The sequence below is a fragment of the Prionailurus viverrinus genome, chromosome C2, assembly GCF_022837055.1.
Source record: "Prionailurus viverrinus isolate Anna chromosome C2, UM_Priviv_1.0, whole genome shotgun sequence".
NCBI lineage: Eukaryota > Metazoa > Chordata > Mammalia > Carnivora > Felidae > Prionailurus > Prionailurus viverrinus.
Window position 1 is genome coordinate 20,704,886 of NC_062569.1, and position 13,923 is coordinate 20,718,808.

The following is a 13,923-nucleotide window of genomic DNA, read 5'->3' on the forward strand; positions in this document are numbered from 1 at the left end:
TAAATTTTCAAATGATTAATCTTAAAAAAACCTAGACTTTGGCTATTTACTAAAGAAGGTCCCATCTTTGAAGAAAACGCTCTAGTATTTAAGATGAGTGGTTCTGAAACTTTGATATGCATTGTAAGCTTCTGAGGAGGTTTTAGAACCCAGATTGTTGAGCCCTAGCCCCATCATTTCTAACTCAGTAGGTCTGGGATGGAGATTGAGAATCTGCGTCTCTAGTAACCCAGCTGCTTCTATGGCTACTGGTCTGGGGACAGCTCTCTGAGAACTATGTCTTTATTTCTATCAACGTTAAATGAAGCTGAGAGTTGATAATGAAAGAATTAAGATATAATAATTAAGACAGAATACGATAGAATAGAATAGAAATCTGCTGCTGGTATATAGAGAAGTGATATTCAAAATGTTTAATAAGCTGCTGACCAATTTTTTTTTAAATCTTTTAACATTTATTCATTTTTTGAGAGAGAAAGACAGAGAATGAGCGGGGGGAGAGGCAGAGATGGGGAGACACAGAATCTGAAGCAGGCTCCAGGCTCTGAGCTGTCAGCACAGAACCTGACATTGGGCTAGAACTCACTAACTGTAGGATCATGACCTGAGCCGAAGTCAGATGCTCAATTGACTGGGCCACCCAGGCACCCCATCTACTGCTGACCAATTTAAAATGTGCACTGGCCCTAACCCATAGGGCTGAGCCTGTACACACTCTTTTAGTATTAAACTTGAGTGAATGTACACAACATAGAAACAACTGCACGTAGATAAACCAAAACATTAAACTTTCCTGAAGTAATTTTTTAAAATAATTCTTAAAATGTAAATCTAAAGTAAGTGTTTTAGAATTTAGGATACTATATCATGTTTTGTCATTTTATTTTTTTTATCTTCAAAATAATAATCTAAGCCAAAATTAAAAACATGAGGTAACTTACTATAAAAAAAAGGAAAGAGAGGAAGGAAGGAAGGAAGGAAGGAAGGAAGGAAGGAAGGAAAGAAGGAAGGAAGGAAAGAAAGAAGGAAAAAAAAGAAGGAAGGAAAGAAAGAAAAGAAAGAGAGAAAGAAAGAAAGAAAGAAAGAAAGAAAGAAAGAAAGAAAGAAAGAAAATTTATCTGGCTCAGGTATTATCTCTACCCCCTGCCCCAAAATGGATCACAACTTCTCAATTAACTACACTTTACTTTTCTGATGTTGCATTTAACATGATAACAGTCATTTAATTTTCATACAGTTTCATATGTGGCAAAATTACATATTAAAATCTAACAAAGACTACCATGTTCCTTTTGAAATCATATGTGTTTATGAAACTCAATATTGGTTGTGGGAGCTACATGTTTGTGCTAATAATAAACTTAGTTTTTAAAAATCATATTAAGATACCTTGTATTAAGGAGACATAGAATAAAAGTGTACAAGGTATTGATGCTAATGAGATAAGATGATAGATGCATATGAATATTCACACAATATTATTCTGTGAGTTTCATAAGAGAATAGGGGTTTATCAAGAAGTCTCTTATTTACATGAGTAAAATAAACGTGTGGGTGTATGTGTGTGTGCGTGTGTGTGTGTGTGCATGTGTGTGCGTGTGCGTTTCAAAAGAATGAGACTTCTCTCCCAATTGTGGCCATTTAACAGTTATTTTTTTCTACTTTGGGACTTCAGTTACATTTAAACTTGAAGCCATTTTGAAATGCTGAAGATAAAATTTGAAGATGAGAAAGTATGACTGGCTACTGATGACTAGGATGTGGTGATGACATTTAAAGTGGCATCATTCTATTCTGCAGGAATGTGTGTGCATATCTTTAATGTCAGCACTTGCCTCTAGGATGACACTTGTTAGATTTCATGCTGTCATGTGCTATTTCAAGGGTGGTAGACTGACGTTTATTATACAACACCCTAATATTACACTCATTATTTAAAAGGAAGTTGTCAAAGCCCAGTTTCTATTGTTCTGCTCACTTCTTTGTGTACTATGATCATCTGATTCTGTTTCAGTCTCAAAATACAGAATGCTGAAGTGTGCCATAATGAAGTAGTCCACTTATTTAACCTTGGAATCATTCCTGTGAAAAATAATGGGTTGCTTGTGTCCGATGGTCCCCAGGTTTCTGGGAATGACTTGATTCAGAGGCTAATAATAGGAAACAGCCCCGAGGGAATATGAGGTGGTATGGTACATCCAGTGCCTCTCTGCCCAAAGGAAAAGCAGCTGAGGCCCAAAGAAACATCTCTGACCAACTGCTGCTTTCAAAAAATCTCCCAGCAGGACTCCCTCTTAGGCTACAGCTTTGTCTGTAGTCACAGAAATATTAGATGGGGCTGAATAATTGATTCAGTCCAGGAAGTGGCTGAAAGGGATACAGGGAGCTCACTGGATATACTTCCTTTGCACAAGGAACACACCTTTATACCACACACCTCTATCAAGATGGATCAAGATTTATGGGGTCAACATGCAGAGACTAGAAAATTTATACCGGTGTAAACCAAGAGCAGTCCAATAAATCCTACGAACATTAAATAAAGGTCTAATGTAAAATATCCAGAAAGGGTTATCTGTCTACATTTGGTTTCCAACTTGTATGCCCAACTCCTCCCCACCACTTATGCCCTGCACTGTCATAATCACATTGACACCTCCAGTGTTACCAACCCCTCTATACTTTACCATTCCCCCTAAATTCTCTATGTCCTGATCTCTCCATAGCACTTTGGATCTTCTTTTTTTTTTATTTTCAAATTTGGGGAAGGCTTAGTTACCTTTTTTTTTAATCAGATAATTTTTAATTGAAATAATTATTATCAAGATGCTTTGGGACTATTACTCAATTAACAAGTGAGTATACATTTTTATTACGTTTTTAATAGATCAGGTGTCTGACTTGGGAGGGAGCCCACCAACTCTTGTTTATTCTGTCACCCCCTTCTCTCTATGACTCCCTGAGCCATTTCACTGGATGGAAGCATTGGCTTAGCTGTGCCTGTCTGTGGAGAGAGTATTTTGGGGAGGTGTATATACTCTCTTCACTTGCAGGGGCTCCTTTGGAGTAAGTTTCTTAATATCCAAAATAGTGACATTCACCTGGTCCTATGGTGTGTTAAAACAGAGTCTTGCCTGATTTGAAATACTACTGAGAATGCAGATTTGCAAGGAACCTTAAAAATATATATATACATATATATATACATATATATATGTATATATATATATATATATGAGGTATACATGGAGATAGTGCTGTTAATATAAACCCTGTCTTTTAATACATATTACATATAAAACATTCACTTCTATGTCAGGAATAAGAATGCGGACAGAGAGAAGAGAGGAACTTTGCGTTAAGAGAAAGTGTGTAGCCAGCTGTCTAGAGAAGAGGACCGTCTATATTGTGGATTTTATTAAAAATGCGTATTGCCCTCAAAAGATAGGGCCAAAGGAATCGATTTGTTAAGAAGGAGAACTAGGCAGGAAAAAAAAGGACACAACTCTGTTCATCAAAGTGGCATTCTTTACGTAGAATCAGCCCAATCCAACCTATCATTGGTTCTTCAATTAACTATAGCAAGTCTTAACTTCACATTTTGGCTCGCACTATGTCTTTTGATGTTATGTGTTGTTGGAAAACTCGTAACTGATGCATGAGTGTCCTCTCTGTTCAAACTGTTTCTAATATATGATTTCCTTGTCCAGTGTTCTTTCAATAAGGGTACCTAGTCCTTTGAGAATATTTGTCAGAATGATGCAAATGAAGGTGTGGATTATTTCTTTGCCTATTTACAAAAAGACATTATACTACAACCCTACTTACCACAATTGCTGTGACAAAGAGGACAGTGTGGTTATTATTTTTTCTGGCAAAATGGAGGCAGAACATGGAGTGGAACATGGATTTAAATAAGTCACGGGCAGCAATGGGTAGTCTGACAGACATAGTCCTCCACTGAGATTTCTTCTTTGTGAGGTGTCTTTTTAAGGGTTTTGAGCTGAGAAACTTTCTGATCTAAGAATATCTCTGCCCAGTCCCCTCCCACCCCCAGCAGAAAAGACTCCTTGTTTTCCAATAAGCATTAATAAATATAGGATTCTTTAAGATGATTTTCTATCTCAATTAATGTGTCTCTCCAGGAACAACAACAACAAAATCATGTTAAGAAAATATAAACTTTGGAAAATGTATATTACTGTTTAAGAAAAAAATCTCAGAAGGCACAGGTAAAAGAATTGTTGTGGCTCCATTAAGTAGTCAAAGCACATTGGAGCCTCCTGACCATGGACCAGGGCATGAAAGATCCATGTGTTTAAGGAATGCCAGTCCCTTGAATTTCTCAGACTACCTCTGTAGGAAGCAAGGAGAAAGAAAGAATCAGAAAATTGCCCAGCTTGTGTGTACTTCATTTGGACTTAGGCAGTACATTTGCTTTTGAACTGTCGAACTTCAATTTCAGTCTCCAGGGTGCCCACTTCCCTTGTTATGTGTGAACTTTTCCTTGTAGACACCTGTTGGGGATTGTATTAATAAGACACATTGTAGAGAGAGAAAACACATTTCCTGAGCCAAGAAGATGAGAGCTACTCTTTTCTGGGGCCCTTGTTAATCTTTGGGAGCCCAGCATCCTCTGTGGCAGAGCCAGAGGAATATGGGTACAATTTTTTTTTCCCCACTCCACAAAGAAAATGTTGTTGATGTGTTAGTGTTCAGCTACATTTCTCTCAAGAGAAACAATGGAATATCTCTTACTTCTGTCCAGAGGTTTTAGAACTTGAATCCCATTGCTTTCTAGCATCATTCTAAATAGAACCCTACTGTTTGGCCACTGCCAGAATTAGCTTGAATGGTACCTATTATTGAAAGGGAGTCTGTATTTGCAGTAATACAGAGAATGCCAGTTTAGAAATGAGCCTGATTGCACGGTTCATTTTGTTCTCCTTTGTAGAGCCAGGCTGCGGCCCACTACAAAGGCACGAAACATGCCAAGAAGCTCAAAGCACTGGAAGCCATGAAAAATAAGCAGAAATCTGTAACTGCCAAGGACAGCGCAAAGACTACCTTCACCTCCATCACTACCAATACCATCAATACCAGCTCTGACAAAACAGGTTAAGCGATGATCTTTGTTGTTGTTGTCATCATCGTGGTTTGGGGGTTCCTTCCCTTGTCTAGACCCATGTCTGTTTCCTTATGTTCCTGCCGCATCGATTCATGCTTGATCCATCTTTCTGTATAATGGTAATTGTGTCCCCCTCATTTTCCCAATACCCTTCAGCAACTGATTAAGATAATCACTAGTTATGTTGCAGATTTTGCATTTGAAACCGTCCTGTGGCTATTCTGGAGGAACACGAGAGCATAAAGGCATTTGAAGCCACGTATTTGAGAAGTAAACCCTTTCAGTGTGTATCATTGACATCTTGTATGCCGCCCCTTAGCCTGTAACTGCATGGCAGATTCGATTTAACTGTAAATACACTGCAGCATATGCCAGATGAATCGAGAAGGCCCCTTCAGACAAGGGCATTATTACTGACAGGACTTACTCTCATAAATCCCAAACATTGCATTGTTTTAAGTAGTGGCTGCGTGAATCTGGGCTTGTTATGGCTGGGTAACCTTCCCTCTGCATACACAGGTAAGTGTTATTGATACCAATTATTCTTTTTTTTTAATGTTTATTCATTCTTGAGACAGAGAGAGACAGAGCATGAACAGGGGAGGGTCAGAGAGAGAGGGAGACACAGAATCTGAAACAGGCTCCAGGCTCTGAGCTGTGAGCGCAGAGCCCGACGTGGGGCTCGAACTCACGGACCGTGAGATCATGACCTGAGCCAAAGTCGGACGCTTGACTGACTGAGCCACCCAGGCGCCTCCCAATTATTCTTTTTAACAGAGTCTTCACAGTGAAATAATGGCCTCTGAATGGCCTCTTGGGACAGCTCCTGCAAATAAGCAGTTAATTCATGGCAGGGGAAGCCAGTGGGGTTTCTCTAGGCTGGCATTTTTAAATATAAGACTATTGGTCCTCAATATTTACAGAAAAAGAAGTCCTGTGTGACTCATGGCTGCATGTTTAATAAATCCTTTTCTAGATCACAGTGGGTGGTACACGTCAGTTGTTTTCTAAGCCCTACAAATGACAACGGTTAGGAAGCATTTGTATCATCGTCAATAGTAGTATCTTAACAGAAGAGAATCTTCCAGCCACAACGGATGGAAATGTAACATGATACAGCAAAAATATGGAACAGAATAAAGCAACTTTGTTATATGCATTGCATATTAGACACCTATATATTCCTCAAAGGATCTGGAGAGATGCTTACTCCTATGTGAATATATAAGGGATAATGTTCAGTACGAGTTCCCATGACATATTTCATGTCCTTTACCCAAGTGTTATGGGTAGATACATTATGTCCCCTACTGCCTGAGAACCCTGAGTACTCTCTGAGGCTGAGTACACCTCTCATCTTTGTACCCTAGCATGGTGCAGCTACTGAGTACAATGTCTATTGAGTGGCTGCGTTTTTCCCTCACTCCTTTGGTTCTCTGATTCATCCAGTTTTGTGTTACAACATACTAAAGGGAAAAAGAAGTGATTGTCATGTTCGATTTCTTTGGTATCCAGAGCAAGAGCTGGATTATGCCATCTTATTAATTTAGATGTAAAACCTTATCGAGAAAGCATTAATCTTTTCTCTATCAGCTGAAATTTCACTGCTTTATTTTGGGGGCTGTAGGAGAATGAGCAGTAATGTAGCAGATGAGTGTAAATTTCTGTTCCCAGATATTCAGGCACAAATTAGGATCCCTAAAGCCATGTTTGCCATAAAGAATTTTTTTTTTTGCAGAAAGATAGTGGGTAGTAAGAACAAAGAAATTAGCATGATATAAGACACATGATTTGATGTTCAGTTTGTGCTTATCCCCAAACTTTTCTATTCTTAGATATTTTTATCATAAAGGCTATTTGGGTTACCTTGAATCCTTTTTAAAAGGCAAAAAATCCTGTTAAGCTGAGGATTCTCATCATTTAAATGTATATATGTACATGGAGGGGAAAGTTGCTAACTTGGTTTAGGAAAGGCTCCTGTGTGTGTTTTCTCTGTTACATAGATGAGTTACGAACACATACCTCCATCCCTCAACCTTAGAAACTAAAATGGAAAGGATGGGAGTCATCAAGGCTCTGTCCTTTCACAAGTTAAATGGAAACAAGTTTTGGATTGGGCTGTGGGAGAGAACCCACATGAAACAAATTCTCAGTGGAGATGCCAGCATTTACCTAATGACTGGAATGGTGTTGAAATGGTGAAGTACCCTTTCAAGCTGAAGCTAGAGAAAATTCTTCAAGGACAGAAAGGATAGCAAAGTCTGTAAATTAGTACAGATATCCTAAAGCCAAAGGAAGAAAGCTATGAGCATCAGAAGTATATTGCTTCTGAGTGGCTCAGTCGGTTGAGTGTCTAACTCTTGATTTTGGCTCAGGTCATGATTCCAGGCTTGTGGGATCAAGCCCTTTGTCCAGCTCTACACTGGGTATGGAGCCTGTTTAAGATTCTCCCTCTCTGTTTCTCTCTCTCTCTCTCCCCCTCTGCCTCTTTCCCCTGCTCTCTCTCTCTCTCAAATTAAAAAGCAGTGCATTGCTTTCCTAATACAGGGGGACCTTTGCCCAGAAAGAAAGGTCATATAGTTGAAAGACTAACACTTGCCCAATGTTTTAAGCTGAATTCTATCTGTAAATTGGCATTTCCACAAAACTATCCATGAAAAATAGCCCAAGAAAGCTCCTGTCTTTTCATCACCCTTCTTACCCATTTATTTTTTTGTTTTTTGTTTTTGTTTTTGTTTTGTTTTTTAGGGTGGGGTCTTTTTTTTTTTAATAATTTATTGTCAAGTTAGCTAACATCTTGGCTTTAGGAGTAGATTCCCCTGATTCACAACTTACATACAACACCCAGTGCTCATCCCAACAAGTACCCTCCACAATGCCCATCCCCCATGCTCATCAACCCTCGGTTTGTTCTCTGTTGTATTTAAGAGTCTATTATGGTTTGCCTCCCTCTGTTTGTAACTCATTTCCCCTTCCCTTCCCCTATGGTCTTCTGTTAAGTTTCTCAAATTCCACATATGAATGAAAACATATGATATCCTTCTTTTTCTGACTGACTTACTTCACTTAGCATAATACCCTCCAGTTCCATCCACATTGGTTTTTTATTTTTATTTTTTTAATATGAAATTTATTGTCAAATTGGTTTCCATTCAGCACCCAGTGCTCATCCCAACAGGTGCCCTCCTCAATGCACATTCTTGTTAATGGCCAGATATCATTCTTTTTCATTGCCGAGTAGTATTCCAGTGTGTGTGTATGTGTGTGGGGGGGTGGGTGTGTGTACACCACATCTTCTTTATCCATTTATCAGTTCATGGACATTTGGGCTCTTGCCATAATTTGGCTATTGTTGATAGCGCTGCAATAACAGTGGTACATGTACCCCTACAAATCAGCACTCCTATATCCTTTGGATAAATTCCTAGTAGTGCTATTGCTGAGTCTTAGCATAATTCTATTTTAAAATGTTTGAGGAAACTCCACACTGTTTTCCAGAGCGGCCACACAGGTTTGCATTCCCACCAACAGTGTAACCTTTTCTCCACATCCTCACCAACATCTGTTGTTGCCTGAGTTGTTAATTCGGGCCACTCTGACTGGTATTAGGCAGTATTTCAGTGTGGTTTTGATTTGTATTTCCCTGATGATGAGCAATGTTGAACCTCTTTTCATGTGTCTGTTGCCCATCTGGATGTCTTCTTTGGAAAAGTGTCTATTCGTGTCTTTTGCCCATTTTTTCACTGAATTGTTTGTTTTTCAGGCATTGAATTTGGTCAGTTCTTCATAGATTTTGGAGACTAACCCTTTATCCAATATGTCATTTGTAAATATGTTCTCCCATTCCGTTGGTTGCCTTTTAGTTTTGCTGATTATTTCCTTCATTGTGCAGAAGCTTTTTATCTCAATGTCCCAATAGTTCATTTTTGCTTTTATTTCCCTTGCCTTCAGAGACATGTCTCCTTCTTACCATTTGTATTCCAAAATAAATTAGAGGTACCTACGCTGACAAATTGGAGTTTTCTTAAAACTACTGTGAGTCCTTTTTATTACTGTCTGCTTCTTCATATTGATTAGGAAGAAGTACAACCTTGAAAACAATATGGGTCTCATTCTAGTTTCCTAGAATGGTTGAACACTTTGGGGGCAGAAGGAGAGAGAAATAAGACTCTAGAATCAAGGATCATATATTTTTCAATAATAAATGTTAACCCTACTGCTTAATATGCATGCTGTTTTGTGATTTGTGGATTTATACATACATAAAAGATATAGATGCATTAAATCACATTTTACTAATTTTACCAAATCATTCTTAATGAAAATAATTCAAACATATAAAAAAACTAATTGCCTTTAAACATGCTAAGGATACAATGGTTTGACAGATAAGAACCTTAAAGAAGGGTGGACAACAGCAGAGAAAAGGACGAGAAGTGGTGTGGACTTGAATTAGAACATTAATTTGGAGGGTTTCCTGAGATTCTCAAAAATGTAAGAAATTGAGTAGTCATAATAAAGTTTCATTGAAAACCTACTTGATAAAAGTAATTTTGACAGACAGTTTCTGTTAAATTCCTAAATCATATATTGTGGGTTTTAATTGCTGCCTTGGGATAACAAATATGTCTAAATGCCCTGCAGGGTAAGCTCTTATTCACTAACTATAATTTTGGGATATTTTTTTGTCATTGCTTATGCCAGTCTGCATGCTGGCATGGTGAGCAAAAGATAATATTCAGTGATCAACCACCAACTGCTCACAGAAAGCCTATTCCCCCTACCTCTAGGCAAGATGAGACTCCCTAACATTAAAGCATAATTTTATTTCTCATTATCTGAGTGCTAGGTTAGTGAATTTACACAAAGAAAAATTTACAAATAAAAATAATATTTAAAAAAATATATATAACACTCAAAATTGTTGGTATGTAAGAATGGTTACTAATCATTAGAGAATAATTCAAACAGCAAACATTTCCAAATATGGCTAGATGATTTTGTCTGATCCAGCAAGTTTTTTTAATGATTTTTTATACAGAAAAGGTAATGACAAAAATTAAATATTCTCAAAGTAACTTAGCAAATGTAACTCATTTTTACCCCTATCAAATACCAAATTCAAAATCGTAGAGTTAAGTCCCAGGCTTGGTAAGCTTCTGAACTTTCTTTAGTTTTCCTTTTTGGGTAATCTTATTCATCTCCTTGGTCTGTGAGTTAAGTTAGGCTAGTTTACACTGCAATAATAAACAACCTCCGAATCTTAGTGGCTTTTCCAACAACTAGTTATTTCTCACTCATAGTACATATTAGCTGTGGGTTTTTTCCATGTTAATTTAACTCCAGGCTAGGCTAATGAAGCAGTCACTAGCTGGACATTCCCAATTCTGGACCAGGGGGAAAAAGAAGATTGTGAATCAGTAGGCTCTTAAAGTTTCTTAATGGAAGTGACATATAATATTCTTCTCACTTGACTTTTTCAAGTCCCATGGTCAAGCTTGATTATCATGGGCAAGGAAGAATCATCTCCTCCGGGGAGGGGAAGCAGATATTGGTGAGCAGTAACACAGCATTCCTCCATGGCTTCAACTATGACTTGTGCCTACATATCTCAGCATTCCACATTTCTAGCCTGAAGTTTGACCTGACTTTCCATGGCTGGTTAGTCACTCACTTGGGTGGCTTGTCAGCATCCGTGTTTCACAGGTCCAAAAAAAAAAAAAAATAGGCCTAACCTTGACCACCTTCTCCAATTTTCTCTCCATCCTGTATTTCCTAGTTTCATTTTTGGTCCTGCAGTTCACAGAGTTGAAACTTCCTAGTTGTCTATGCCACTTTCCTTTATCTCAGTTCACACCTCTATTCAGTTGTTGGAATCCACTCTCCTCCCATCCCCAGAAAACATCCTTTATCCTTTCCCTCTTGGTTACTACCTTTAACCTGGCTTTGTATGTCTCTGCCTTGCCCATACAATTGCCCTAGCCTCCATGCAAGTCCAGCTCTCTCCATTCTTGTCCCTTGACAACCATATCCTTCACTCTCCAGTCCATTTATACTATACAGGGAGATCATAGGACCTACCCATTCAGGAACTTTCAATGTACCAACTTGCTGAGCTGCTTGGTCCTCTGTAGTTTGACCACAACCTACCTCTCCAAACTTCTCTTCTGTTGCTCGCCTGGAATATTCTCCATTAGAAACACACCTTGTTTTTCTGTCTTCATTTCTTACTGTTCTTCTGCATTTCTCTCTTAAAAGTATATCACTTTTCTCTCTGCATCTCAAATCCCATAAGAATTCATAGCTAACTGCTCTATCATATTCTTCTTAAAATATTATTTCTTATGTCTTTGCCTTTTCTTATTGCTACATGACATGTTCATTGACAGTGTATACTTGATTAGTCTGATTATTTTTTTTACAGAGTACTGCTTATATAAAATATAATAAATAAGTAGTTTTAAAACTTGAATTAATCAGTATTGTGTTTTTGATCTAGAATGGGGGGGCATAGCAAAGCTTTAGATTTTGCTGTTTATGCATAGATAGTTCCATGAAAGAACAATGGTTCTTGTTAGTCTAAAGAATTCTGAGATATTGCTCATCAAATTTCAGAGTTTTCATAAAGGTCATCAAGTCAAACTCGTAAAGTTTGTTTATTTGTTTTGAGATTCTCTAGTTGCACAGGTAAAGAAAACTTGACATTTATAATGCCCCCTTGGTGACTGTCTTTCATGAGTTAATTAGCTTGTATATTGAGTATATAGATTTACCTTAGTCATCTAACCAGTAAGGTATGAGAACATTTCTTTCTGGTTCTAGTACATAATTCTTTATCAAGTCTCAGTGAACTGCAAATATATTCATTAGATAAAGCCACTATGTTATTTAAATTTGCACTATTCACCTTTATGATTTAGTCTTCTTTGTATCCATTTTTCCCATCTTTTTCTATTTTAAATTTAAAATTATAATCCAAGAAGATTGTATTCATCTGATTCAAAGGTGCTGAGAGTAAAATATTCTTGAATCTATTGTTGAGAAGCTCTAGGAATGCAAAAGAATATTTATTTGCTGTGGGTTAATAATTGACTCTAAGTGTTTATTAGAATTCACATTATTTGGTCAGGCACTTGGAATAATAGAGACTTTTCTAATGATAAAAAAAAGATATTTGATGTAAAACGATGGCCAGTGATTGAAAGCAAATACGTTGGGAAACAAAGCCCCTTTGGGAGAGTCAGTCAGTTATAAGGTCACAGAATCTGGGTTTTTCCCTTTCCGGGTTCATTCCTAAGAATTATCCTCTGGAGTCAGCTGTTTACAATAGGCCCGGTGCCAGGCAAAGCGAAGCACAAACAGTTTTTTTCTCCCCCTTCTATTTAGGTAGAAGCCAAATCATGAGAATGGTAAACTAGAAATAGAGGTGGTGGATGGATAGTTTGTAAGGCAACACTAATTCCAATGTCATTTAGAAAATAGATACGTGGGTTTTCATGGAGGACAAGTGGGAATTAGCTTTGTTCTGTTTTCGTAAGGAAGATGGTAAAAGGTTTTTTTTCTTGACATAGTCTTCAAACAAATGTCCCAAATGTTGGAAATGATAACAAAATACAAGCTGAGCTTGGTATCAGAAAGCTATATATCTTTGATTTTGTATTATATATTTGTATATAAGATATAGTAGAGTATGTATTATATAAAAATGTATTAAGCACACACTTATTTATATGCAAGATTCTGTCTTTAATGCCTGTCCCTGAAATTTCCCCACTATACCAGGTTTCATAATCAACATTGCACATTACTTCAAGAAGAGAAACAAACATTTTTGTGGCTTGTGAATCTATAGGTCTGTTGAAATTTAAGAAGTAATACAAAGCCATTTGAAAAGGGACACATCACTGTCAGCACTTGAAGATCTGATGTAGTACTGTACAGATGGCCTCTCTTGGCTTTGTGGAAATTGTGCTAGTTCCTGGGGTCTTTCTTTTCTGACCCATTCTTCCAAACAAAACCTCCCTGGGACAATCACTACTATGATAAAGGATGCCATTGTATGCCTCTTGGGGCAGGAGTTGAAGCACCATTGTGAGAACATTTATGCTTAAATTGCTTTTTCTTTTCTTAGCACTGGTTCATGACATGCTTCAGATAGGCCAAAAAAGAGACTTTATCAAGTATTCCCTTCTCAAGATGGGTGATAAGTGCCAACAGAGTATGCTAGCAGCAGATCTCTAGAGGGATTGAAAAAGAGAGGGGAAATTCAGGAGGGAAAAAAAATTTAACCCTTATTTGAATATTGTGGTTCCAGGATCTTTGTATGTGAACCAGTGATGGCAAATTGTATATTAGAGATGACGTGGAAATAACACAGACTATTCTATCCCGCTCTTCTTGTGCATGAGGAAATCAAGATGAATTGTATTTTGCTGGTCCTATTAGGCTGATAAAGGTCTTATCTTAGATATACTACGTAAAACTGCTCCTTGAATCACAGAAGAATTTCACAATGAATTATTCATCTGGACAAGGACATGTTGTCTTCCTCAACATAATGAATGAGTGAAGCAGTTAGAGGCCTAAACTTTCTAAAGGACCCGTCACCCAGTTTTGTTCAGGTGCAGGTGTATGGTGTGCAAGGTAAGAAGGGAATTAATAGTAACTTGACAAGCTAGTATATAATTTTATGTTAGAATCTAAAGCAACTGGTTCGCTAACTTGTGTGTGTATGTGTGTGTGTGCATGCATGTTGTGTGTATGTGTACATAGTCTGTATATGTGTCTTTTTTACC

At 37.6% G+C, this 13,923-nt stretch overlaps 1 protein-coding gene across 6 annotated transcripts in view; it reads left to right on the plus strand.

The window, feature by feature from the left end:
• ZNF385D (zinc finger protein 385D) overlaps positions 1–13,923 on the plus strand; it is a 679,366-nt gene that overhangs the window by 594,441 nt on the left and 71,002 nt on the right. For all 6 annotated transcript variants that reach the window (XM_047876493.1, XM_047876492.1, XM_047876491.1 and 3 more), the window contains one exon: positions 4,955–5,117. In XM_047876493.1, coding sequence (XP_047732449.1) covers positions 4,955–5,117 — 163 coding nt within the window. The remainder of the gene's footprint in view (positions 1–4,954; positions 5,118–13,923) is intronic.